We start from the raw sequence: 26,859 nt of genomic DNA, 5'->3' as shown, positions 1-26,859 counted from the left end.
CACAAGGATCTTATCAAACAGCTTTTATTTTTTGTAGATTCAATATCACATCCTTAACTGTTGTGAAGCCTCCAAGTCATAACAATATACCATACAGTCAAGTACTTAACTCTTTCAACCAATCCTGGCAAAAGAAAGTTAAGATGGAGACTTATTTTACCTTGGCAGTTAACATGAACCTGTTCTTAAGCATTCAAATAAGCATCTACACCCAGATTGGACGATTACTGATAGATGAGCCACATTTTGACCTTGCCACAGCTAAACAGCGACCGACAGAACCTTGCGGAAATGCCAGCATTTTAACTTCCAGTTGGCATTAATTACAGTTTACAGTTTGCAAGAACATTTCATTAGAAAAATGTGTTTTCTAAACGCGTGATGATGTTGCACCAAATCAGATAGATCCTGTCTCTTCAGGTGTTTCCTTTAAAACAATTTGTGTTCATTTGCAGTTTTGTGTCCACTGACTTTCACTTTTATCACATATGGCTAAGAAAAAGAGCGGACATATTTGAAACCTATGGATTGAATGTCCATCAAGACCAGCAGGGGGAATCGTTCTTGCTCATCTCCAGAAGGTTAGCCTCCAGTTGATCTGCGTCATCCTGGAAGCGTTCAGTGAAGGAGGAAATCAAACCGGCTACGCTGCCTTCGTACTCCACCAGGTCCACATTTTCACCTGGAAACCACACATGTGCACACATGGAATAATTAGCTTAACAGGCAACCGTTGCTTCAACAATCAACATCAGTAACAACTGTAAATGGTAAATGCATTTGTTAATGAACACAAATTAATGAATTTACCATTGACTCTGGTGTTGGCCTGGACAAACAACTTTCGCGTTTCCTTCCTGAGCAGCACCGTCTCACGGAGACGCAGGAAGTTGTGAGCGCCGCTGTCGCTGACGGTGGAGTAAAAGTCGTACAGAAATCTTCCTCCTTCCACGTCCGCTGTCGACTTTAAGATCTGCAAAATGGAAGAATCAGGTTATTAACATGGGTGGGTGTGTAGACATGGAGGAAACTGACCTAATAGAGGGATGATAAACGATAATATTCACATCATTTGATACATCACTCTTTTATTTCAGAAGCTCAGGAGGATGGTAATAATGTGGATAGAAACACACAAGTGTGAAAAGTTGAAGAGTGCAACTAACACTTATTGGTATATTGTCTGATTTTCTTCACTTAACCATATGGTTTACAAAACATTTGAATGTAAAAAAGTTCATGTTAATTAAATGGGGAAAACATGTTCACTATATGTTTACTACTATAAAAAGAACCAGTGAATATTTACTTTTATAATACTGGAAGTTGTAGCTTTAAATTACTGATAAAAAAATTAAAGAATCCACAAACTTACTAAAGCAGAGATTCTCAAATTTCTTTGTGGAGCATTGAGTTAATTAACTCAATTAATTTCTGCACTTTTTAAAAAAAGAATATTTTTCACTGGTGCATGTGTGTCTAGTAACTAGTTCTACTGCCTATGCGACTGAAAAAGTATGGACCTACCTGCAGTTTGCAGAGGAAGCTGTGGATGGCGTTCTTGCCCACGGTGTGGATCTTGCTTCGGTCCACTGTGATCCGAGCGTCAGGCTTGCCGTCCTGCCCCGTGATTTCCTCCAGGCTGACCAGGCCCTCCCCGGCCTCCAGAAGAACACACAGGATCACAAATCGAGCCTGCATGTGAGCCTGGGACAGAACACACACACACACACACACACACACAGATATAACACACACATTGTATAAACCCTGTGACACTCATGATAACACAAGCTGAATTATACAGCACAGACACATGAAACTGAGCCAGTCAGATGACTAATGGTCTGTATGCTGACTTCTATTATAAACACTATTCACTTGACACTGTGCATCTCTGATGTTACAAATAAAAGTATGAGTCATTATTAATAAAAATAACCAGGGCCTGTAAAGTGCTGTTTGACTATTAAAACCCCCGACGTCTATTATGAGTACACTACTGTGCATTTCTCAAGAGACTTAATCTAAACATTTAAATCAGACGCAGTACCTGTCTCCAGCTCTTGCTCTCAGGTGTGTAAAACTCCAGGCCCAAGAGTCCAGCTCTGACCATACTGAGCCAGTTGACGTACACCACATCCTCTGCATCCTGGCCTTCATGGCCAAAGATACTGGAACACACATACAAACAGATTCACTCATTAGTGACATTTCGTCACTTATCTGTATTGACCCGGGATCCCTTTGTGATTGGCTTAACCTCACTACTTGGTCTGGCATTGTTAAGACAGTTGGGGTTTGTTTTTGTTTATGATGTAGAAACATTGTTCATTATAAGTCTGTATATTAAAACTATATTGTTCAACATTCAAGCTGCCGTGGTGACACTCCCATTTTATATCATGACTGATCAGGCGAGATACGGGAAGAGTAAAGGGAGACGGCTTCATACAGCAGCACTAGGGCTGAAAACATCAAGAAGCACCACGTTTCAGAAGTGGATTGTACTGCTAAAAAAAGCCAATGACATTCAGTAGGACTTATTTACTGTATTTTAATCACAACCATGATTTTGGCTTCTACTGTACATGATGGTGCGATATTGAAAATAAGCATCCTGTTTACAGCAGCCTGGTTACATGTCTGCATGAACCAATCACAGCTGCTGCTGTTTCCTGGATGCAGTCTGAACAACTAACACAACAATAAAAGACAGATAAATAACAATTACTGAAGTACCATATAAACACAGATAAGAGGACAGAATTGCTTCTTTCTCTTCTGTGTGTGTGTGTGTGTGAGATAGTGGTAGCAGTAGGGGAGAATAAAGTAGGTCATAGACTGCCGGGTCTTAGAGACTGCAGACTGTTTAGGTAATTACTCAAAAATCTACAGGGGACCCTAGAGGTTGTGCAGCGAAGCTTTGAACCACTTACAATTCATTACTTTTCATACAGGTTCATCTTTAATTTAAGCATGTTTATGAAACGAGACGCAACCATAAATTACGGCAACATGGTTTATTCATTCTGAGGCAATCCAGCTAAAATATTGAATCATAAACATCTCCCCGATTCACCAAGCCTCATATTTCTTCCGGGATGCACCACTGAGTCTATGAGACTAGTAGAAGTATCAACATGTCTGTCTGCTGGCAGAGCACCAAATATAAACGGATCCACGAAGCCTGGAGAGAAGAGTCGCCTGATCCTCATCCTCATACTGTAAAGTGAGTGATTGAAGAGGGACTTGTTTATCCGTGGCTCACATCACAGCACTTATAATGCAGGCTCTTTTAAACTAAGCCTCTCAAAAATTCAGTTTTCATCAATGCACATCTTAATAGAAGTATAGGTTATGATAAGCACTATCAGACATACCTGAGTACCTGCTTCTTGAGACACAGGTAGAGTCCGACACATTCGGCACGACATTCTTCATAAGAGGAAGCAATTGTGGAGAATTTACTGTCCCATGTCTCGCTGCCTCGATACCAGCTGGACACCTGGAGAGGAAACAGACACCTGATGAGGCACTGCATCGCCCCATCATTATTTTTGTGTCAATGCAATAAGTTAACAGGCGTAAACTCACCGGCTCTCCAGTTTCTGGGTTGACCACTTTGCTTTGGTCAAAGTTGAATTTGCCTTGGTCATCCTTCAGAACACAAAAGGAAGTGAGAAGAAAAACAAAACATATGAGAAAACAGAAAGTTTTTAGAAATTTAAAATGAAGAGTGCTGATAGCATTTAACATGACCACATGACCACATGACCAGGGTTCAACAGACCATATAGACCAGTGACTCCCAAAGAGTGGGTTGAGACACACAGATGGACCGTGGAAGACGTTTAAATGATGTGCTGACCAACACAAAACTACATCAGGTTTTACAGATATGGCTGCAAATGAGTTGCTGCATTATATCCAACTTATATTGTGATTTGCCATCTTTAGAAAGTGTGGGTAACACTGATTGACGACATAACAAACAGTAGTACCTGATTAACTATAACCTCCTATGCCCTGAAAAGTGGTATGTATCACAGTCCAGTATGCAATATACAGTGAATATACTTTCATATTTTGGACTGACCTGGACAAACAGTTTGCCGCTTCCATGGCCCAGCAGCTCATGAAGTCCGACCTGCACTTCGAATGATGGACCCTTCCACTTAATGAACAAATCCTAAAGCAAAAACACAAACACACAGCAGAATGTAAAATTATGGGAGAGTTCATGACAAAAAAACCAAAACAAAACCAAACACATGTATGACATGCTACCTTGTCATCTTCTGCAAGGAAGGTGAGTTTTTCTTTCTGTGTGGAATAAGCAACAGCAAGCACGTTTCCTAGTGACACGTTTTTAAAGCCCTCCGACTGTCTGATGTCATCGTCTGCAAACACAAACACACAAAACACTTTCAAGTGAGAAGCTGTAAAGCACACAAACTATTCAACATCTTAAAACCAAATGAACATTATAATCAGTGAGACATCCTCAGTGTACATACAGTTGGGGATGTTGATGCCGGCTGGTATTCCACTTCCAGCAAATGTGAGAACATCCAGCGAGGTGAAGTCGGGTTTAAGGAAAGTGTCCTTCTCAAACGCTCTGGGCCAAGGCAGCTCCGGAAGCAGGACTTCTGCTGAGCTCACCAGCTTAGCAAAGCGCTCGCTCATCGCCTTGTTCACCACGGCAACAAAACCTGGAGGTGACACCAAGACCAGAGATAAGAAAACCAAGAAATATACTTTACAGTATATCTGAGTTCACTTAGTTGAAGTAAATAATACTGATTGTGGCTGAGTATTAACATTATGTAATTCTGGGTTATTTTAAATTGATAGAACTGATTTTATTGTATACATTCAAGAGCCCATAATGAAAAAAAATAGTTGTGTTTGCAAATAAATTTACAGTATTAAAACCCTTTTCTATGGCACCTCAAACTGGGGTCAGATGGACTTTTACTTTATAATTTTAATAAATCAAATTCACCATTTTTTGAAATGACATTATTAGTGATCAAGTATATAGAGGTAATTTTATCCATTTCAAATTAGAAACACAAAATTGAAAAGGGGCTTAATACTTAAGCACCAGTAAAAGTGATTGTTTCAGTGGTTTAACAGAGTTAATTTTCCCCAACAGTCTTCAGCTCTGTATCACAGCAATAAAACCTAGAGAGGCCAGAGAGGCCCAGACTTTCACTACACTCATTCTCCATGGTTTTTTACCTTCAAACTCTCCTCTGGAGCCAAATGGGTCTCTGTAGCTCTCTATGAATCCTATGTAACTGAGAGAAAAAGAGAGAAATCAGGGAAAAAAAAATGTTTTTGTGATTAACACATTGCAGTAGTATTTACTAGCCAGTGCAAAGGTACGGTTAAGGTCGATAAGGGAGTGAACAAACAAGAAATATCAAACATTTGACAAGGAGTACGAGAAAGGGATAATTTCATTATTGACATAGGAAAACAGTGTTATCCTGCAACATGTCATAAAATGACAGATCTTCCAGCTGCACATTTCAGTGCGACTCCAACACAACAGGTGAGTTTTCTGTGCTCGGCCTTTCTTAAATCATATAACACTTGAGATGATCACGTTTTTACATCACATGTAAGGAAATCAACTGCTCCTTCAAGTTACGCCTTCTGTGGTTTGATCTTACAAATATGTTTGTAATTTGGTGGGTGCTGGATGACGGACTGGTGGACTAGATGTGGACAGTCAGCATGTGGTTCAGTGGGCTCACCTCTCAACAATTGGTCCTTTGTCTTTGATCCAATAGCGCGAGCCCTCTTTGTGAGCGTCAACTGAGCCGAGGGTGAAGCTCCGTCTGTACTCTTCAAGCATCTTCCTCTGGTTCTCATTGGCAGCGTGGGTCTGTTTCAATTATTTGGAAACTCATTCATTTTACTAAAATACAACTTCCCATATACTAATCTTTTCTCCTCTTCTTTTCCCAAATTCTTAAGTTTAAATTTATAGTACACCCCATGTGGGCTACTTTGCCCATTGTAGAGTTTCATCTCTCACCTGTGCTTGTTGGAGATAATAACAGACTTTCTCCATGAGTGGAGCATAGTCTCCCCTCTTCACAGCGAACTCTTTGTCCTCGAAGTTGAAGTTGCCGCAGCATGACTCGCATTCCCCTTCAGCTGCACAATCTGGAGCATCAAAATACATTTCTTTAAATGACTGAAGACTCACAAATTTTAAGTTAAATAAACATCTCAACTTTCATTCTTGGTTGATGTTTAGAAATAGTTTGACTCTCAAGTAAAACTCATTTCTCTTCACTGCAGTCCTGACCTGCTTTCACAGCTGAAGCCAAGCGCACCTCGTAGCAAGCTTTCCCTCCATTGTTTCGCTTAAACAGACGAGTGTTGTACGCCGAGAGTTTCTAGAGACATAGCACAAGACAAGCCATATGGATGAAGATATGCAAAGAAGTAAAGACGTGCAGTACAGACAGGATGAGATATGAAAATGGAGGAGACAGGTAAAAGATGTATACAAACAGCGACATTCACCTTCAACAGCTTAGGAAAGAAAAGTCATATGTTTTAGTACAAATGCAGAAGAATGATGATTTAATTCCAATTTCAATTCAGCTTACTTGTGAATCAAGGAACTTCTGAGCCAGCTCAGCGTCCTCCAGACAGCAGTTTCCTGAGAAGTAGGTTGTAATTCCCTAAAAAAAAAAAAAATATATATATACATAAACCATATACTATTATGGGCCATAAAATACTTGTATGGCTCAGAGCAGCAGGTCATGATATAACATAATATTTTTTTTGCAGGAAAAAAAGTTTTGGTCCAAGCTAGAGCTCCCACCTTGTCGCCCAGACCCAGCTGTTTCTGTTTGTCTTCCAGAGAATACAGAAGACACGAGCAGCTGTTCCAAAGAGCCTCCATCTCAGCAGGCTGCTCCTGAAATGCCTGGCTGGCCTTCACCAGAGCCTCCAGCTTGTCCTGGACGGAAAAATCACAGATGAAGAGATTTTAAAAAAAACAAAAACAAAAAAAAACAGTGAAGTATGAATCACAAGCACATGATCATACACGAAAACAGCAGGAGTGGATTCAACCCCTGACACAGAAGGGCTTCTTACCTTGGGCAGATTTGGGATGAACTTGGTGTCTCCAAATGACTTGTAGTTTCCCATGTTGGCATACAAACCTGCTGCATACACCAAGAAGGCCTATACATAAAAAAAAAGTTTTTTACTTCAAATGTGTTGCAAGACACGAGAAACAGCCACAGATTACCAAGACTACATACCTGATACTCCTCAGAGCTTAGTCCAGCTGCTGTAGCGACCTGTGCCAACTGTGAGGGTGCCTGCTTCCTGAAGATTCTTTGCAACAAGACGAAGATTTCTGCTGACTCAGGCGAAGTCTGCAGCAACACTGCTAGACCACCATACCTGAGAAAACAGCATTTTATGTTTATTCTGACAAGAGAAATATAATTATTTTTCACATCCTGAGATTAGGGACATACCAGGCAGCTCTTGACAGGTAGTGGGCATACTTCTTCTCCTGAGGGGAGAGCAGACGGAAGGCCTCGCCACAGTCAAGTGCAGAGACGCCAATGTCATTTGGGAGGTAGTACTGAGAATCCACCATCTTGAATCCGAGGTTCACCACCGATGATAAGGAACTGGTTTGGGAGGGTGGGAGCAGAAAGTGTTAAGAATAGGGAAAAAAGAGGAGTAAGAAAATAAAATAAGTTTGAAAGTGTAGGTGAGATGAAGGAAAGCAATTGCTAGTTTTTTTATGTTCGATGTTTTCTTAAAGGGGACATATTATGCAAAATCAACTTTTTAACTATTTTAATACTTATATTTGGGACTCTGGAGGCCCTACCAGTTGCCAAAGTGTGGAAAAAGAATACTCAGTCATGTTTTCGTGGTCTCGATGTTGAATTCTCTGCGATTATGACGGCAGCATGCGCATTTCCCCGCGAATGTTAGTGCCCCACCAGTAAGTTTACTTGGAGAGCTCCACCTTAGCTCCACCTTGTCCCTGCGAGAGTGCAGGCGAGGGAGGAAGAGCGGTATTATGTCAACACGGAGGGACAAGTGTGCTGTTGGTGGCTGCACAGTGGAGCACAGTGTTTTACACAAACTTCCAGCCTCAGAGGATTTTATATAAGAAGCTAATGTGCCGGATAAAGTCAGCAAACGTGTGTTCGCACCACTTCGCATCAGACTGCGGCCAGCGGTCGCTATATTTAGTCAGAGGACGTATTTCACCGACGTACAACACACACATTGTTAAGAAAAGGTCACATAAGAGCTCATAACTGATCATTCTGACACGTCCTAATTATATGATAGTCATTTGTTTTAAATCGGATGTTTTCATTCAGCTGCTGCTCCTTTCGCATGGAAAGGAGCCGGTTGATGTGGTTCGGGCCCCTGGTTAGGATGGGAAGGGAAGTCTGAGGCCCCCTGCGAGAAATGCGAGAGCTGCTATCCCAGCGACCCAATCTCGGATAAGCAATTGACAGATGGATGATTTAATATAATTTAATTTAATTTATTCATTGTCTAGAAGATTAATCCCAGCTGACACCTTGGTACACCTTGGACAGTTTGCCAGTCCATCACAAGGCCAACAAAAACATTGGCTATCATTATTCAGACATATGGTTGAGGAAATGCGAGTAGTAAACAGTAGTTTGATGTTTTATTAAGGTAATTGATTTTTCATAAGATAATCGTTTTTGTTTGAAGTATGCTTAAAATTATTTAAGGTTATTTCTTTTAATTAATGCTTCCTGTTTTCTGAAGATAATTTATAGCTATGAAGAAACAAAATACGACACTGCAGTAAATCAAGTGGGGAAGTTAAAATTTAAACTGTTGGTATCTGTTCAATAAACACAATACAAGTTGCTGCTGCTTGAACCTTGACCTGTCGTATCTGACCGTGGGCCAGATTCATGATGATGTTTCACTTTCTATTATAACCGATAATAAGACAAAGCTGGAGTGATTGAGCTATGAGCTATGAGTCTAAAGGCACCCGTTTAAATACCGCTTTAAATTCAACAGTAGACTCAAAGCAGTTAAACAGTGAACCGTAAATACACATGAGAAAACCATTTAGACTTCAAGCTACTGCCAACAGCTGTGTTAACCTCAGCGTTAGCTCCTAGCGTCCAAGCTAAGGCGGCTGCTGAGTGCATAGAGCATTTTATCACACACACACAAATTCTTAGCATAAAATGTTGAGAAGAAGATGCTATGGCGCCTATTTCTGTACGTGACTGGCCGCTATCTAATACACTTCAATGGGTTTAAAGACGGAAATAAACTCAACATCTTGTTACCGTGTTTTCCACAAGGAGCTCCGGCGAACGTCAAATTGCAGTCTCACGTTGTCCACTTCCTGGACTCATTCAATTTTAGCCCCGCCCCTCCACCAATCACAGCTTTATTATTTGTGAATGACAGCACGTTTAACGAATGGCATTGCCAGATTTTTCGGGCGCATCCCACAACGATATTTGTGACAAACTGTAAACGTCAAGACAGTCTACTACCAATGCAGCGGGTGGAGACAACACTCATATACAGTACAATACATAAAAAAGTAAAATGGTCTAATTGTACCAAATCCCCTTTGAGTAGATCCATGGTGGTGCGGCTAAGTGGTTAAAGCGGCACATCGGTAATGCTCTCAACTGTGTACGCGAAGGTTCGAATCCCATCCTCGTCGGTTTCCTTTTCCATATCCGTGACCAGAACCTGGACAACATTGAATACACGGTCCAGAAGTATATGTATATTCAACAGTTAACTGTCAGAAAACGTGCTTGGTCAGCAAATGGCTATTACTATGAAATCTAAAGTGTGTCCTCAGTTCTTCATCGTTGGAGTTAAATGACAAGTTCGCATACTGAAGTGTTGCATTACTGCCATCTTCCGGAGTACTCAGTTCCTACGCCGTCTGGTTTCTATACTATTTCAGCCTTATACAACAGCCCTTTAAATTGAAATGGTAAATTATTAATTATGAATATTTTAAAAAAAAAGTTTGTCTGTTCTCTTTGCGATACTAATTATACATTTTAGAGTGATAATCTCAATGTGAATGATTTCAAAAACTGTATACTTATAACAGTTTTATGTTTGAGTGTTTGGTGATGAGAAGAAACACAATCAGAATATACTGTAAGTATCACAGTGTCAGGACTGATGTAAAACTTCCTTTCAAATATCACAGATCTTGGGAACTAAGGCAGTAACGGATCAAGTTTCCCCTTGTTCCGCTGAGGCAGTTTTTATGTCAGTTTTGTTGATTTATTGACATGCATCCTTAACAACACAGAAATAGTTGGACTCTGTTTATCATTCTGGTTGCAGCCTCATCACGGGTGATATTTATGGAGCTCATCACTGTATTCTGTACAAGAACGAAGGGCGTCTCTCCAAGAAAGACATCATTCCCATAAACAATTATAAAGCTTGGACAGGAAAATTACCCCGAATATCTGCCAGCATTACATCATCAGATGGACTTTATCAAACCATCTCACTCGACTGTCTTTACTACATGTTCCATGAGTTCACTCTGAATTTGGCCTTTTCTTTTAGTGCAGCTGACTCATGGAACAAAATACAGCACGCATTTGAATTAATTACCCTTATTTTAACTTTTAACTGTCCTATACAGCTGCATTTTATGCATCTTTAGTTTTTAAAGTCATATTTTATATTCTGGTCACTCCGATCTCCCTCATTGTTGTGATTCAAAGGTTTTCAATTGCAGCAGTAGCAGATGACCTTGTACTTTTTTAAGTGCCTTGCCATTTTGAAGCTTAAAGTTCAGCCAATTTCACAGTGTAAAAGTTTGTCTCATTGCTCTGATTATTCATGGACTCCTTTTAGAAGATGACCTAATATCCTCTGCTTCTTCCACGTCCACTACTGGCATCCTGCTCCTGTAAGTTCTCTCATTTCTCCCATCATTTCCTTTCACTCCTGCAACTACCAAGAACCGAGTTTTTGGTCCTAGATAATGTCTGCATCGACTTATAAGATACCAATATGAGCATAAATTCAATGTGAACTCATTTTGAATTGCCCAAAGACTCAACTGGGACTAAATTCTAAACCCATCAAAATAGCCTCATCTCCCCTAACCATTTTATTTATTCTAACAGAATGTGAACATTGAACTTTTCTGAAATTTAATTCTTTAATTTGCTTTCACACATGAAGCCATTAAGCCACGACCGCACATTCCTTCCACACTCGCACACTTTCATTTGTTAATCGACTCGATTCGTTTACAAGTTGGATAGGCTTAAAAACCACACAGTCTTCTATCCGTTTATTGGTTTTATTGAATTTTACAAACACGACGTAAGAGTGAATTATTTACAAAGGTTGTGCCGCAGAAAGAATCGGCTTTTCCTTGAGGAGGGGGGAGAGACAGCTGTACTCTATCCAAATAGTAGCTTCAGTGAACAGAAAAAAATGTTAACAGACATCTGGACATTCTGCACATGTGTGTATGTATGTGAGCATGTGTGTGTGTGTGTGTGTGTGTGTGTGTGTGTGTGTGCACTGTTTGTTCATTTTAGGGTTCATGCTTGGGCTTTGCCATTCCTCCTCTCAGGAGGCGTCGTAGGGAGTATCCAGCGATAGCAGTTAGAGAAGCTCAGGCTCTTGTCCACAGCACAGCTGGTGCAGTAGACAATCCCCAAAGCCAGCATCACAACAAGGAACACACACAGAGGCACAAGCAGGGCAACCAGCAACCAGCTCTTGTCATGTTTCTGCTTTCCTGCATCAGATTCATCCTCCGTCTCCACTGTACCGTTGACATCCTCTGTACCAGCCATCTTAGCCTCCTCCCCCCGCCCTGGTGACCTGTTGGCACTCTCAGCTCCCGTCCCACCACTAACTCCTCTACTTCCTGCCTTAGCCTCATTATCAATCTCGTTGCCTGTGCTGTATTTCTGTGTTGGGGTCGGCGCTGTCTGATAATGATTCGGTGATAGGGCGTCCCATTGGTTCAAGTGATTGTCCCGCCCATGCGCCATGTCAGGAGAAAGTCCTTCAGGTACGTCTGTGAGCCACTCAACGTCAAAGTTAGTGTCAGCTTCAAAGTTGGGGTCAGGGGTGAATGAGGTGGACCATGGGATATCATGGTCGGGGTCCACAATCGGTATGTGAGCAGAGTCGCTGGGGTCAGGCGTCAGAGTGGAATATTCCTCATCATCTGGCGAAAGATGACAGGTAAGTCCATCTGACTGCAGGTCATAGCCATTGTCGCAATAACACTGGTACCCACCCATGTAATTCAGACACTGCTGCTGGCAGGGCGACTCCCCCACACACTCATCTATGTCTACACACTCTCCCCCACTATCCAACTTGTACCCAGGGTTACACTGGCAGATGAAGGACCCTTCAGTGTTTTCACAAGCACCTTCACAGCTGCCCTCGTCAAGGCACTCGTCGACGTCCACGCACTCACCCTCGTCGTCGGTCTGGTACCCGGGGTGGCACATGCAGTGGAAGGTGCCGGGTATGTTGACACAGTCCTGCGGGCAGGGGAGCTGTTGACATTCATCGACATCAGAACATCTGCGCCCATCTGAGGCAATTTGGTAGCCCGGAGGGCATGTGCAGCGGATCCCCCGCCTTGTCTCCGCACAGTTATACTCGCACCCCATTTCCACGCAGACCTCACTGATTTGCGGTTGGTCAGTGGGACCAGCGGAGTCAGAGGATAATTCGGGAGGGTCAGTTTGGCTGAGAGGGTCGGGCTTGCAGCTGTAGCCGTCCTCGCCTAGTATGAATCCCTCGGCGCAGTAACAGTAGTAGTCTGTGTCCGTGTTCTGGCAGAAGTGTTCACATCCATGGTCCTCACTACACCAGTCCTGGTTCTTTAGATCTTGACTGGGGGAACATAGTGGTGCATCCCTGGACCAGCCCACCATCTTGTCATCCCTCTCCATGCACAGCACAGTCTGCTCAGCAAGAGCGTCAGGATCTGAGCTGTCTGCGGGACAAGGTAGAGAAGCTACAGACCCATAGGGCACATGAGTCAGCACAGTGCTGACAAGGTGAAATGGGGTGGTGTAAACGGCTGGACCTCTGCCCTCGTCCTCCAATGGTGGACACATTCCTTTGTAGTTGTTCTGGCAAACGTATCCGTCCAATGGCAGTGCGCAGGAGCCGTCAACCCACCCGAAGTTGTCGTTGCTCTCGCGTCCACTCACTGTGGTGAAAACAGTCATGGCCACACATCGGGGTGCGGCGCAAGTACCGAGAGTGTCTTCACGGAGCCAGTTGGTGAACTGACCATCCTGATCTCCTGTTAAAATAAGGACAAGTACCAGGTCAGCAAAAGCACTGGTCGATTGTGTGTGATTTACATACAGTTACTATGCAGTAAATACCAAATACTGTAAAAATGAGCTTTAAATTTCAATCGTTTAAGTTAGAATACCCATTTGCTTCCAATGGGATTGTGCCCATATCAACAAAGCCAGGTGAAAATACAATATTTTGGTTTAATTCTACAGAAATATGCTACAGCTGCGTCAGCCTTTATATAAAACACATATGACGCATAGCTGGGTTTATCAAAGTGAAATATTTTGGTTTTGGGCATATTTCCCGCTCCATACAGCAAATAACATCTGCACCATGTTAAACTGATCTCTATCATGATTCCAAATATTGACATATTTTACCCATAAAACCTACAATGGATTATCCACAGTCATGAGGGATTATTTTGTGACAGAAACACCACTCTTGAATATGGTGAATATGATTTCTCATACCCCTAACCCTAACCACAAAGGTTAAGGACCTTGTCTTTTCCAGCAAAAGACTGAGGCAACCACAGTGAGTGATTAAAAACACCCATCTGGTTTTAATGGGTGAGGTTTGTGAGATGACTAAATCAGGTTGAGGGGCAGTTGTGAGGTCAAAAGGGGGTTGAACCTCTCCTGTTGCGGCAGCTCTGTGAAACAAAAGTAGTTAATGTAATAACCATCCAGTATAGAGGTCCAGACGCAGACCCGGGGACTGGAATCTAACAGAAAGGTGACAATTTTGGGTAGAAACAGTGCCAGGACTGGTTTCAGATTTATTCTGGCCCACAGATTTTCCATTAGATCCACAGAAGGAACGTGGAAAAGTTAAAATGCTCAAATGTAAGGGAAAGGGTAACATTTGTTACTTTTCTTTTTTGGGAACATTTTAAAATAATCTGAACTCATGTTTTAAAATCCAACAAAAAGCCTGATACGAGCGACAATATTAGGTCAAATATGAATAAGGTGAGACTTTGCCTGTGACCCAGACGAATCCTCTGAGTGGTCGGGTGGATGAACACTGGCGTGGAGGTCTGTGCAGGCCGATCCAGAGGCGAAGCCTCAACCTGGGTCCCTGGGAATCAATGGCCGACAGCAGCTCGTGGACCACACCCGCGGCCTCGTGAGTGTGCATGGTCGCCAGGGTCCCACCTCGCTCCCGGCAGCTCCGCCCTGCCTCCCTGAAGGTTCTTTTCTGGAGGAAGACAGTGTAGCATCCATCCTGATGACAGAGAGCATCTTTCTCCGCCAGCTGAACCCTGGCTGCTGGCTGCTCCCCCTCCGTCTCCTTCAGCCGCTGGCCTTGGCTTCCAGGAGCCAGACAGAGCGTCAGCAGCCACAGGACACTCAGGAGACTCATGCTACTGCTCCTGGTCTTTTGCATCCTCCGCCAAGACATGAGTATTATAACTAGTGCAACATTCAAAGGAGTCAACAAATAAACTTTATCGGCTCAATAAATAACCAATTTAAAATGAGGATAGTATCTTTTTTTTTTGAACTTCTTAACCAAATAAACCTGACCCAGATTCACCCACTTCAAACAAATGACCAAACTGCAACTTCCCACCTTTAACCTTCCTCTGCCCCGTGTGAGTGAAGAAATAATTAATCTGGTGTGACAATAATCTGGGTCCAAGACTGATTTTGGTTTAATTTAATCTATGATGGATTAGTCCTGCAGTGCAGAGTCAGTCATATTCCATTCAGTAGCACTGCATCCACAGGAAAAGAGATTTCCCCAGACACTCTATAGAAGTAATATAAACCAATGCAGTCCAGAGGAAAGTGCAGCACAGCCCAGTATGGTCCAAAATAAAGTCCGGTGCAAAGTCCTAATTTTGTTGAATGGAGAAATCAGTCCAAAAGATCTATAGAGTCCATCATGAGTCTGACGAGTTTTAATAACAATCCTCTGTTATCCCCGTGAGTGTGTGTGTGTGTGTGTGATCCTGCCGGGGCTTTCTTGCTTCTGCAAAGTTGGCTTTCTGACTGAAACTCAGAAAGAGCGAAAAATGGGGGAGGGTTGAAGGGGGCTACGTAGAGGAAAAAAAAGAATTGTGTGTTTTTGGAAGAGGGGGCTGGTAAAGTGTGTGAGTGTATTAGAGGAGGCTGGAGGGGTGTACAGGATGGTGTGGCGATGTATGTGTGTGTGTGTGTGTGTGTGTGTGCGTGGGGGGGGCAAGGAATTAAAAACCCTCAAAGAGTTATGAAAACCATACGGCACCATTCTGTCCCCCCATGTTGCCCATGGCTTCAGACACACACACACACACACACTGCACAGCATCCACAGGAGTGGAAAGTGTTTGTCAGCTCTGTGAGATGAGATGCAAAGACCGTCTCCCCCCTTTCTTTCTTCTCCTCCTCCGCCTCCATCTGTCTCTCTTGTTCTCCGTCACTCTATATTTCTCTCTCATTTCTTTCTCCATCTCCCCTTGGTTTCCCATCCTCTGTCACCAGCCCGCTTCTTCCCTCTTTCTCCGTCTTTCAACACAATATATAGCAGCTGGAAGTTTTTAAAGCCCAATGCAAACATTAGAGTATATGGAATACCTGTTGGACCGTGCATAACTGTGTCTCTGTGTGTGTGTGTGTGTGTGTGTGTGTGTGTGAGTTCATTCTAACACTGTTTACAATAACTCTGTATGGGCCCAGATGTCTAATTGTAAGTGTTCCGTGGTGTGTGGTGACCACTTGGGGGCATGAGGAGGAGAGGAAACAGGAAATGCCAGATGTGCATCAGCCTGACCTCTTGGTAGCAGGGGAGCAGTGGTGTAGACTTGGGGTACCTCGGTCGTCACATGATCTGTCCACCAGTCGAAAGCTGAGTTTGGATTTTTTTTCTTGTAATATCACAGTGAGAGAGAGAGAGAAAAAAAAAGAAGTCAGTCACTTTAAATGTGACTGTTTAAACTCTGACGGGAATGTTACAAACAGTTGTGCGAGAGAGTATAAATTAAGGTTGACCACACAAGCAATCTGATCTGTTGAACAATCCCTGCAACATCACGTTGCACGTTTCCCCTCTTTGGAAAATATGACCTACAGGCAGTTAAATATCATTATTACATGCTGCAACTTTCCTCGAGGTTTTGGTAACGAAGGGCTCGACAATATGAAACCATAAGATGACAGCAGCAGGTCAGCCGCCGAACTCTGTTTACAGAGGATGAGGAGATGGAAAAGTCATACTGTGTGTGTGTCGTTAAATCGGTTATTAGCCACAGCCGGTGTACGGCAGATGAGCCGGCTGACTGTGATGTGTTAGTTTTGGGACTGTATATTTTGACATATACAGTCCAGCTATTCCGCAGTCTTTTCCAGTTATGTCACAGATATCAGAACCAGAGGGGGAACAAACAAAGAACCTTAAGATCCTGGAGAACCTAAAGAGCCTTTCAGTCTCGTTCCTCTCCTCCTCCTCCTCCTCCTCCTTCTCCACATCCCTCATCCTTCTCCTGCTCTTTTCCTTCGACTCCCCCATCACCCTTTCTTGATGATTTATTCATCTCTTGTGTCCCTCCTTTTCTGTTCTTACATCCTCTTGCCCCCTTCCCTTCTTCATATCTCCATGTTACTGCTCTCCCCCTCTTCTCTTTAAGCCTCATAATTTGGTCCCCAAATCAACAATCTCTTCCCACAGAGTCCTAGCATTTATCCCTAACCTCCCACACTCGGTCTGTTTATTCTATCATTCAGCCTTGTTATAACCCCTCCTCCTGTGCAGACGGCCACACCCCCCCGGAGGCGCATTCCACAAATGTAATTGATAGAACAGACAAAGTTTCCTCTTTCCACAGTTCTGCTTGACCAATTCCCCCTTTTCACATTAATCCACTTACTGTATCTCCCCAACCCGAAGACCTCTAATGGAACATGCAGATTTCTTGATTTTCTTTTCCCCACCTCCTTGGTCACACACTGCACTCTACCTCCTTGACTCCTTGCCTCTTGCCACATATCGTTACTCGCTCCGAGTTTCCAAGCAGCGGAAACTGAACCTTCCAACACTAAATCCTTCACCTAACCACGACTTTTATTTTTTTAAGTAACCCAATAATAGCTGTGATTGAGTTGATGTCCACTAAAGTACTTGGACTGATAACAGGCTACGTGCAGGCAGAATATCAATCCATCCATCACCACATCTTTTCCTTCTCTACTGGGAAAAGTTAAGAGGCCAGGTACATGCGGGACCGGAGCATCTTATCACAACTCCAACATTCATATTCATATTCATATTCACGCCTGTGAGCGAATGCTGTATCAGTTTCAGACTGTGAGTGGGAATTGGAGAACCCGCAGAGAACTTTGGAAGAACATTGCAATCAAATCAAATCTGGCTTATTGTCATTTTAAACCAGAAAGCATTTCCCTCGGAATCTATGATGGCTTAATATTATAGGACAAGACAATAACATATGGAGCTTTTAACACTATACAGTTCCAGCACGGCACGCTCAAACCAAAAGTTTAACCTGGAACCTGCTGTGAGGCACCAGTGCTAACCGCTGACCCACCCTAAAAGTTCATGTGACGTAAAACTGAATGAATATTTATGGCATGTCGGATAGTATTTATCAGAGTGGTCAGAGTGAAATGCCAGCAATCACTGCGAGGGCGGCGATGCCATAACTACTGAAGTACGGGGTGAACGGCGGACATTAGGACATTTTTTCCTGGACAATATTCAGTGCTGAAATTGCTTGTTTAGTTGAGTTTTGTAGAGTTAAGCAAAGAGAGAGAGACAGAAAACCAATCTGGACCGCTGTCTCACCTCTGTGCACCTGGCCAGTGTTTGTATTACGTGGGTTTGAAGATTGAATTTGTGGCCAAAGAAAGACAGTCCTGCTTTCACATTTTTTTCAGTGCGAGGAAACTTCTAAGCGTCTGCAGCCATAGCGCTGGGCAATGTCCAAGCATGAGCTGGGAATTCCTGCTTATATTAAAATGCATGGAATTTTATTTACAAATCACTGCATTTATCCATCTATATCTAGATAAAACCGGGAGCTTTGAATTCAAAACAAGAAAATACATTAAAAAAAAGAACGATACAAATGACAAAAAGTAAATAGAACAGGTTCAGACAAGTCTGGAAATAGATGAATTAGTTTGTAATGTAGGAGGACAAGTATTTTTAGGAAAAGGAACAATAAATAAATAAATAAATACATCTTTTCCTTGCTTTTGCTCAGTTAGTTATAAGATATTTTTCAAAAAGGTTGTCAAACTTCCACTTTGATGTCAAGGGAGCTAAAGTGTTATTTCCCTGGTGTTTTGGGTCAGTGGGGTACACACTCGGGCAGACTTTGTGCCATATGAGATACAGCAGGACACGTCAGTTCATTTTCATCCCCACCGCTGCTGTCTTATGTTACACACTCACACACATGCACGGGGAAACACACACACACACACACACTCACACACTGAAGCAATTAGCTGTGGCCTTGTGGTGGAATAATAGAGTGTGTGGGCATTCCTGGTGATTTCTGTGGAGCGGAGGAAAAAGACGATACTTTTTATCCACTTCTTCCACCGAGTCCATATGTTTCATCTTTCACAGCGTGCACGAATTCCCCTCCTTCCACACCCAAACTGTCAACAAATCCTCACCGCAAACATCTGAGCAGAGCGGGGTCGCCGTCCAATCGCTCGATCAAATCCGTGCCACTGGAGTTCTACGGTTACTGAAGGAGTCGTTCCGTGAGCAACCTCGTAAACCTGGCATCACAAATATGTCTGAGGAGTGAAGCGAAACATATTTGACCAGGTCGCATGACTCTGACAAAGCAGAGGTTTTTATTGTCAATATCAGATGTTGACAAGTCCACCGTCGTATTGGCATCACACCGTCTGAGCTGTCCTTGCAAAAATAACCACTAAGCAATGGAGAAGTTATTTCGCCTCAACATTAAAGGCCCAGTATGTAACACTTACAAGATTTTAATGGCAGAAATGTAACCTACTGCTCATAAGTATGTTTGCATTATAAGTGTGTAATGTATGTATAATCACTATATGTCAAACACTGTTAGGCTTTTGTTCAGAGAGTGTCGTCACTGGAAGAGTCATGAGCGCGACGTCCGATACAGGAATCAAAATGAACAATGCCAAACTGTTGATCAGTGAAAACGACTTTCAAATCCTGAAAACACACAAGAGTGTCCAACATCTCTAAAATCTCAACATTTAATAGGGGCCTAGTGTATTTAGCACGCAAACCGAATAAAGTCGAGTCGAGTTACAACTGCAGTCTCACCATTAGATGTCACTAACTGTTACACACTGGTCAAAAATCCTCTTAACGTTATTTATCATAGTATATTGTGAGTAAAAACATCGAAAATGAGATGGTTCTTCTTAAAATGGTTCATGTGAACGTGAATATTTTATAGGTTCACTTCAAATCTTCATTGCATGAGCATGTTAAACGTACAAAAATCTGCCGCAACACTGAAACCATCGCCATATCTAAACCTGAATGTGTTGTGTCTTCTCTATCGAGTGCATTCCTGGAGACAAATGTCCTACCTTCCTCCAGCTGCTTTTTATTTGGCCTCTAAATACAACACTGACTTCCATGGATGCTGCAAGAGAACATTGGAATTCTGAGTTCTATCTTCTTCTGAGCCTGAACTGTGCCATCATTTATCGGACGAGCCCTAAAAGAAATAATGCAAAGTGAAATGAAAAACTAAGAAAAGGAAACAAGGTTTTTCAGTCGTCGTTAAAAACAGTACAGAAATTCACTTTTACAAGAAGACATTGCGCGACATTTTTTAAAGTGTTAACAATGGAAAAGCTGAAAATTGTACTGTGTGAACAGCTGCTACTGAATTTCCTGTAAGGAGTCAAATGACAAATTTAAAACAAACATGGCTGCAGATGGAAACTGCTACTGACTGCACTTTGGCAATAACATTTTCCCCTTTAGCGAGAAAGACAGAAAAAAAGGAGAGGATAGAACGCAGCATGACTATATCGCAAAGACTCTAAGAGAGATGGAGATAAAATATGATCAACTGGCTCAACTCAAAGAATGACACATGTTTAAACAAACCACAGACAAACAAACTGATAGTTAGGGCTTTAAAAAAGTGCTGAGAGGGAGAAAGAGTGATGGAGAGAGTGCTGGGAGAAGGAGAAGTCCTCATATTATTCCTTTACCAGATGATGGACTCAGCTTTTCCACAGACACAGCCATGCACTCACACGCAGACACACGCAGACGCAATCTCGCACTCCTTTGTAGTGTCTGTCGTGATACGCTCGCATAGTTCTCCAAAGAAGGAGAAGACGCGGCCATTTGTGACAGCGTGTGTTTCACGGTGAACGCGGCGACTCCTCCCCCCCGACAACGAAGGACACACAAACAAAGTCTCCACAGAGCAGCAGAGACAGATGTGTCTCGTGGGTTGTCAGACTCTTGAGACACCAACACGCCGCACGCCTCTGTTCCCACTCTACGTTGTCTTTTTCACATTTTGAACGCCACATCACTCCTGTGGCCTCCATATCTGCTGCTCCGAGGGAGAAAAAGCAGAGAAACCCTAAACTGTCTGACTCAACACTCCTCGAACCCCCAATTTTTTACAGATGGGTCACGTGCAGGAAAGTCAAATATCAACTCCTGTCTTTTCTCTCTCTCTCTGTTATTCCTCTGTCTTGATTTCACATCTCCATCAGTGAGCCAGCTGACTGCCAAAGTCAGAGGTTATTGGATTGTATCCCGGAGAAGATCTTAGGAAAAAAATACAGGGGAGGTAAATAGGTAATACAGTTGCCTCTCACACAAACAGCTGTCAAGCTCGACCCCAGAGCAGCAAAGTCTCCCAAATCCCCAGACTTGGAGCTGAAAGACGCTGAAAGCCTCTGCTGGACTGGAAGAAACCCAAGCACAACTGAGATGAAATACTGTATTTGAAAGAGAAGGAGCGGGAGGAGAAATGAGCACAATATCCTTGAATAAATTAAGCTTTGAAAAGTCCGACTTAAGCCTTTTAAGCATCGCCTTTTTCACGGCAGATGATTAATCTTCATTTGTCACTTTGTGTTAGGAAGTAATAAAAGTAATGGGAAGTGAGTGCCGCTCATAACAATAACTCAGCCACAGGAATAGTTTAATTTTGGGGAAATATATTGATTTCCTTTTTTATTGTAGATTTATTCCGCATTATAAATACAAAGCTACTCCCAGCAGCTATTATCTCAGTTTACCACAAAGACTCAAAGTCCTCACGTGAATATATAATATTATGTGTCATCATTTACACTTTCCCACCAAGCCTGTAAACACATTTCTAGAAACAGTGGCTCAGTTTCTCCAAACTACAAACAACAAAAACAAAAAAATCCACAGCGTTCAAAACCATGTTATATGCCTTTTTAAAACTGATTCCTTTCACCGAAGCTAAACACACAACTATTATATGCTTATGTCCCGCAGAGCATCAAATAAACACAGATGTGACTCTGGCTGCGTGTTTCATATTCAAATGCATCAAAGTCTTCATTTGTGGAGAAATACGAATGTGTAGAATAAGTCACTCGTGGCCTCTTTTATACTCGGACACATGATTGAAGTGTTTACTCTGGAGCAGAGGGAGTGAGACGCAGTGGAATTTAGGGTGCTGCATTTTTGAAGGTCAGTGTCAGCTGTGATTTAGACCAGTGGAAGTTTTCAGCTTCAAAATCCTGCCGTGGATACATGATCTTTTGAGTATTCAATTCAAATTGTGTGTGGCTGTGAAGTAAAACAAATGCATTACTGAGGAACGCGTTTCGGCCCAATGTTGCATCGGTCTCCTCGTCTCATTTGACCCTTAGAGAGAACGCGCCGAAGCACTTAAATCTGTCCATTTAGCATTCCAACCACACAAAGCAAAGTGAAACTGAGAGCTTAAAAAAAAAGACATAGAGCTAAAATAGCGACGTGTGAATCGAAATAAAAGTGAAACGCTGTTACGATCTGATAATGTGCACAACAGCTGCAGCTGCGGACATGTGAATTCACTTTGTCGCTCAATTTTTACAAATAAGCTGTCAGTCTGTCTCATAAATCTTAAACTGATGCAACCTTTCACCCTTCAGGCTCATCACGTCATCGTTTCCACTGACCCCGGATGACCCTCACCTCCTCGCTCTTGCTGCTTCGAGCTCTCTACTTTGAACTTGTCCTAATAAAGTGATCGTCTCTCGCGCTCTTCTTTAGTTCCCTTTGTGTGTTTTATGGCGACAGCGTCTGCGTTTGTCTCAGTTTCTCGGTCTCCAAACTTCCATCTTCCACTCATTTTCTTTCACAGTTCATTTGTCTGTCGCATGCTCTCTCTCTCACACACACACACACACGTTTGTGCAGCATTCGTAGTGAGGACACTCAGACATAATGGATTCCCTTACCTTAACCTTAAGCATCACAACGAAATACTTAACTCGAATCCTAACCGAAACCCAATTCTAAAACTGAAACCAAGAGGCAGAACGTGAGGACCAGTCAAAAATGTCCTCACTTGGTCCTTACAAAGATACCCATACAAGAACACACACACACACACACACACACACGCATGCATGCACATTTTCCCTTTCTCTCAGCCAGGGAAAGTTGTTCTGGTGTTGAGTTTCAATACAGTAGGAAATATTTTCGACCATGCAGGAAATGTCTGAACTGCTAGAATCATTCCATCATTCTCTCTCTCTCTCTCTCTCTCTCTCTCTGTCTCTCTCTCTCACCCACACACTGAAATGCATGATAAAAAAAACCCACTTTGCACATATGAAAAGTATAACTTCTGCATTCAATTTACAAAAACTACAACATGAATGTGATCTATAACGCCTTAAATCCATCGGAATCTGTATCATTATTATTATTATTTTTTTCAAATTCAAGGGTCCAATTTTAATGACATCATCCACTTTCCCGTCTCTGCTGTAACTCCTGGAACAAAACCTCGCACGACCCCAAACGCGGTCGCGTTCAAGAAGTGCAGTCCAGCAGCATGAAAGAAAAACCATCACTTTCCACTTCTAAATCAGCGTGAATCAAGTCAATCTTCACTGTCTTCATTTGACAATCTCGCCAAGTGGGAAGAGGTTGTGCAATATAAACTAAAAAGGTAATCAATGTCTTTGTGTGATGTAACAAAATACCCATTGTGATTGTGAGTGTGACATGCAGTCTAATATCTATTTGAAATGTACCTTTACAGCCTGAAAACACTGAAGAGCAGTGGAGCAGTAAAGATGGCAGCCGTGGGTCAGTCGCAGGGCACCGGCATGGGCTCCGCTGTCACTGGCGCCCCCGCCTGGTTCCTGAGGCGCCCTGCATCTCTTGCACGCGCGCGACCTCCGCGCCTGAACATCTGGGAAAATGAAGTGACACAGCAAATCCGTTCAAGTGCGCGTGCAAATCTCCCCAATTCATTCAAATGTCAGGACAATGTCTTCACCTCACCGAGCGCAGGCTGCAGCGCCATGGTGGAGCCATCTGGGTTGTTCATCACAGGCCCGGACCAGGAGACCAAGATAAACAACCTGATGTTCAGAATAAAATCAGCTGTTCAAAACATGCAGAGGAAGTAAATTAAAAAAGATTAAAAAACAACAACGCATAGTTTTTAAAGCTCCTCGTGGGACATCGCTACTAACTGCGTTGGGGGTTTTTTTTTTTATGGGTCGTTGTGAAGCTCTGCTGTAATGTAAAGAGAAACAGAATCTCCAATATGTCAAAACCGCCTCAGCGCAGAGTAAATAAAACATTCACGGAGGGAAATGGGATCCACAGAGTGGACAGTTTGAAGCTGCTGCTGCTGCTGCTGCTGCTGCTGCTGCTGCTCAGCAGTGGCGTCTTCATTTCTGACCACAATCGTCGAGGAAACTTTAACTCTCGGTTCTCAGTTTGAACTCAGGCCTCGTAGGATAAAGAAAACAGGGCAGCAAAAGTAGATAGTAGACTAAGACTTACCTTCAGTCAAGTAATATCACATGCAAGTACAAAAGTCATGTGTCTGTACTCACTCTTACTTGGTTATTTTTATTTCTAACAACGTTTACTGCACTACATGTGCTCTAAAATTACGGTTGATACTTAAAAAGTGACTTCAACTTCTACCAAAGTCATTTTCTGGTAAGGTACTTGTACTTCAACTCAAGTATCCCTTTTACAGTAGGTACTGTATACATGACCGTGCCAAATGAAACCTCACTTCCTGCTGCCACGACCTTTGACGACCTTTGATGCCTCCTCAGGACCCTGGTGGCAGACGTGGAGAGTTTCCTCTTTCTGCTACATCCACATGCTCATGAGGAACTCTGCTCAGGGGTTGAATCATTTTGAGACCGCAGTGCTCATTGAAAGTAGGATTTAGTGTTGAATTCGGACAAATTCCTCATAATATTAGATAATAATATTATCAAATACATAATATTTGATTGCAACTGTATATAATAAAACTGACTGAAAATCTGCAAGTATATAAACGCAAAGTATATCCTTTGTTTAGACGGGTTACTACAATTTACTTAACCTTATGTTACGTGCAAACTCACATCAACTTCCACACAGATCATTCCCATTTAAAAACAGTCACTGCAATCTGAATTCATAACAATGCAGAGGCATGGTTCAAGCAGGATGCCAGAATTTAGAAAAGACGCAAATAAGTAAATCATTTCACTATTTTCGATACTTTGGCCAACTGTACGCACTGTTAAATTATTGTTTTTGTGTGAACTGACTCTCCTAGCTTGCCTAAATCTATTTACCATGACGTGTTGAATTGGAGTCTTGTTGGGGCCTGTTAATTTAAGATCGCTATCTGATCTTAATCTTCACCGTTTTATGACATTTTCGTATGGAAGGAATAAAGTAATCATAAAATCTTTTGGTTTCATGGTTTGTCTGTGAAGGACAAAAACAGCCTAAACAAAGTGTGTTGGATGATAATTGGGAGAGCAGCAGCAGCAGCAGCGCAGAGACTCCGACTCATGTGGCTGAACCAAGAAAGCAAATTACAAGTCAACCCAGTCATATATTTTTCTTTTCCTTCAGCGAATTCACTTTGGTGCCCTCTGGGCGACGTTAAAATGTGCCCACACAAGAACAGAGCGTTCCTCCAAAGTCTTTCATTCCTTCTGCTATCTGGCAACTAAACACAGATAGTGGTCGCCTCTTTTAAAAAGGAAATGGAATATTTTTAATTAGAGACAGAATTTATTTATTTATTTATTTATTTATTTATTTATTTATGTATTGCTGCTTGTTTATTGTGCACTGTGATCTGGGTCTGACATTCAAGTTGCTGGTGAGATTTCGTGTGTCATGGTTAGGGGATTTTTCGGAATCGGAAGAGTCTAATCTGGCCACTAGGGGGCCAGTCAAGTGGGAAAAAAACCCACAATTGCAATAAAAAGATGATTACAGACATTTCTTGGAATTTCATAATAAAAGCATGTGTGTTGATATGGAACAATATATAGTTCACAATAAACATGTAATTATGATGCAAAATTACTCCATTATAAAATATAAAATTCACATGTGCGACGTGCAACTTTGAGACGTCAGTTTTTGACAACAAATTATTTATTTGAATCGAAGTGTGCTGGAGCAAGGAAACCTTTAAAACATGCACACCAGTGGGTCCCCCAGGACAAGGATTGAGAAACCCTGTCTTAGAGCAATAGCCTCTGCAATAAATGTACAGTATACAGTGAGTGGGCAAACCTGGGCTACTCAGATAATTAAACCATTGACTCCCATTGATTTGTTTGGTTAGGATTGATGGGAGTGTAGGCGAGTGTGAATTTAAAGAGATATACTGGTAATGAATGCATATGTGTACTCACCCAAGTCAAATTGCTTTTATTCGTATAACCCAACATCATTTCAAGTTATACCCTTCAAAACTCCACAGAATAGCCCTTTAATATGATCTGGACCCTGGAGCAGACTCAGTCTTTGTTCTTTCATTGTAATTTCACAGCAGTGGAGATGAGGGGAGACGCTGTAAAAGCTGTAGATGGAGTGGTGGCACTGGTGTTAAATTCAAGGTATGGCACTAAAAAAAAAAGCCCCCAATAATTTAGAATATTTACCTTACAATAACTAGTGACGAGTGAGTTAGGTGGAACAATCTGAAGAAGAGCTGAGGTGTTTGTACTGGAGCTCATTAGTGGTGATGAAACACAGGTGTGTGTGTGTCAAGCTGCTCTTGCACTCACACACACACACAACGAAGAGCAACATTTAAAACCAGGAATGGAATGACGGATCAAGTGGCTCTGACAAAGTGAGTGTCCATGTTAGTCAACATACCGTTCATGTTGACGAGAAATTGAACTTTACTTTTCGATGCGGGAAAAACGTAGTTCCCTGACCGGGAATCGAACCCGGGCCGCGGCGGTGAGAGCGCCGAATCCTAACCACTAGACCACCAGGGAGCTGTGCCGACGAAGGGATCAAAAAGGAATATGA

The 26,859-nt window shown here is 42.4% G+C and overlaps 2 protein-coding genes and 1 non-coding gene across 4 annotated transcripts; all 3 read right to left on the bottom strand.

Moving 5' to 3' along the window:
- Nucleotides 1-8: 8 nt before the first annotated feature.
- dpp3 (dipeptidyl-peptidase 3) lies at nt 9-9,888 on the bottom strand. Of its 2 annotated transcripts, none has more exons than XM_044042933.1 (19): nt 9,646-9,888; nt 7,527-7,685; nt 7,305-7,449; nt 7,135-7,224; nt 6,857-6,994; nt 6,636-6,710; nt 6,329-6,419; nt 6,053-6,183; nt 5,769-5,899; nt 5,248-5,306; nt 4,521-4,715; nt 4,291-4,403; nt 4,100-4,192; nt 3,598-3,660; nt 3,384-3,508; nt 2,054-2,174; nt 1,528-1,707; nt 811-973; nt 9-682 (listed from the first exon to the last, which is right to left on the bottom strand). In XM_044042933.1, the coding sequence occupies exons 1-19, from the start codon at nt 9,789-9,791 to the stop codon at nt 540-542; spliced, it is 2,361 nt and encodes a 786-aa protein (XP_043898868.1). In that variant the 5' UTR covers nt 9,792-9,888; the 3' UTR covers nt 9-539. The 2 variants fall into 2 exon arrangements, with proteins under 2 accessions (XP_043898868.1, XP_043898869.1); XM_044042934.1 differs by lacking the exon at nt 9,646-9,888 and adding an exon at nt 9,363-9,442.
- A 1,467-nt stretch (nt 9,889-11,355) lies between these two features.
- Nucleotides 11,356-15,372, bottom strand: LOC122779211 (endosialin-like). Its single transcript, XM_044041362.1, has 2 exons — nt 14,352-15,372; nt 11,356-13,363 (listed from the first exon to the last, which is right to left on the bottom strand). Exons 1-2 carry the CDS (start codon nt 14,770-14,772, stop codon nt 11,625-11,627), a joined length of 2,160 nt encoding a protein of 719 aa, XP_043897297.1. The 5' UTR covers nt 14,773-15,372; the 3' UTR covers nt 11,356-11,624.
- An 11,381-nt stretch (nt 15,373-26,753) lies between these two features.
- trnae-cuc lies at nt 26,754-26,825 on the bottom strand. Its single transcript has one exon. It is a non-coding gene; the product is annotated as a tRNA-Glu (tRNA).
- Nucleotides 26,826-26,859: the final 34 nt, after the last annotated feature.

Source organism: Solea senegalensis, linkage group LG13, assembly GCF_019176455.1.
Source record: "Solea senegalensis isolate Sse05_10M linkage group LG13, IFAPA_SoseM_1, whole genome shotgun sequence".
Classification (NCBI taxonomy): domain Eukaryota; kingdom Metazoa; phylum Chordata; class Actinopteri; order Pleuronectiformes; family Soleidae; genus Solea; species Solea senegalensis.
The sequence above is the reverse complement of the archived record's forward strand: the minus strand, read 5'-3'. Positions and strand labels throughout refer to the sequence as shown.

Coding starts and splice junctions, on each gene's coding strand:
- dpp3 (XM_044042933.1), bottom strand. CDS start 9,791: ATGTTGTCCAGGTTCTGGTCACGGATATGGAAAAGGAAACCGACGAGG. Junction 7,686..9,645: donor ATCTACTCAAAGGGGATTTG/GTACAATTAGAC, acceptor CTCCCAAACCAG/TTCCTTATCATCGGTGGTGA. Junction 5,307..5,768: donor AAAGGACCAATTGTTGAGAG/GTGAGCCCACTG, acceptor TTTTTCTCTCAG/TTACATAGGATTCATAGAGA.
- LOC122779211 (XM_044041362.1), bottom strand. CDS start 14,772: ATGTCTTGGCGGAGGATGCAAAAGACCAGGAGCAGTAGCATGAGTCTC. Junction 13,364..14,351: donor AGGATTCGTCTGGGTCACAG/GCAAAGTCTCAC, acceptor TTATTTTAACAG/GAGATCAGGATGGTCAGTTC.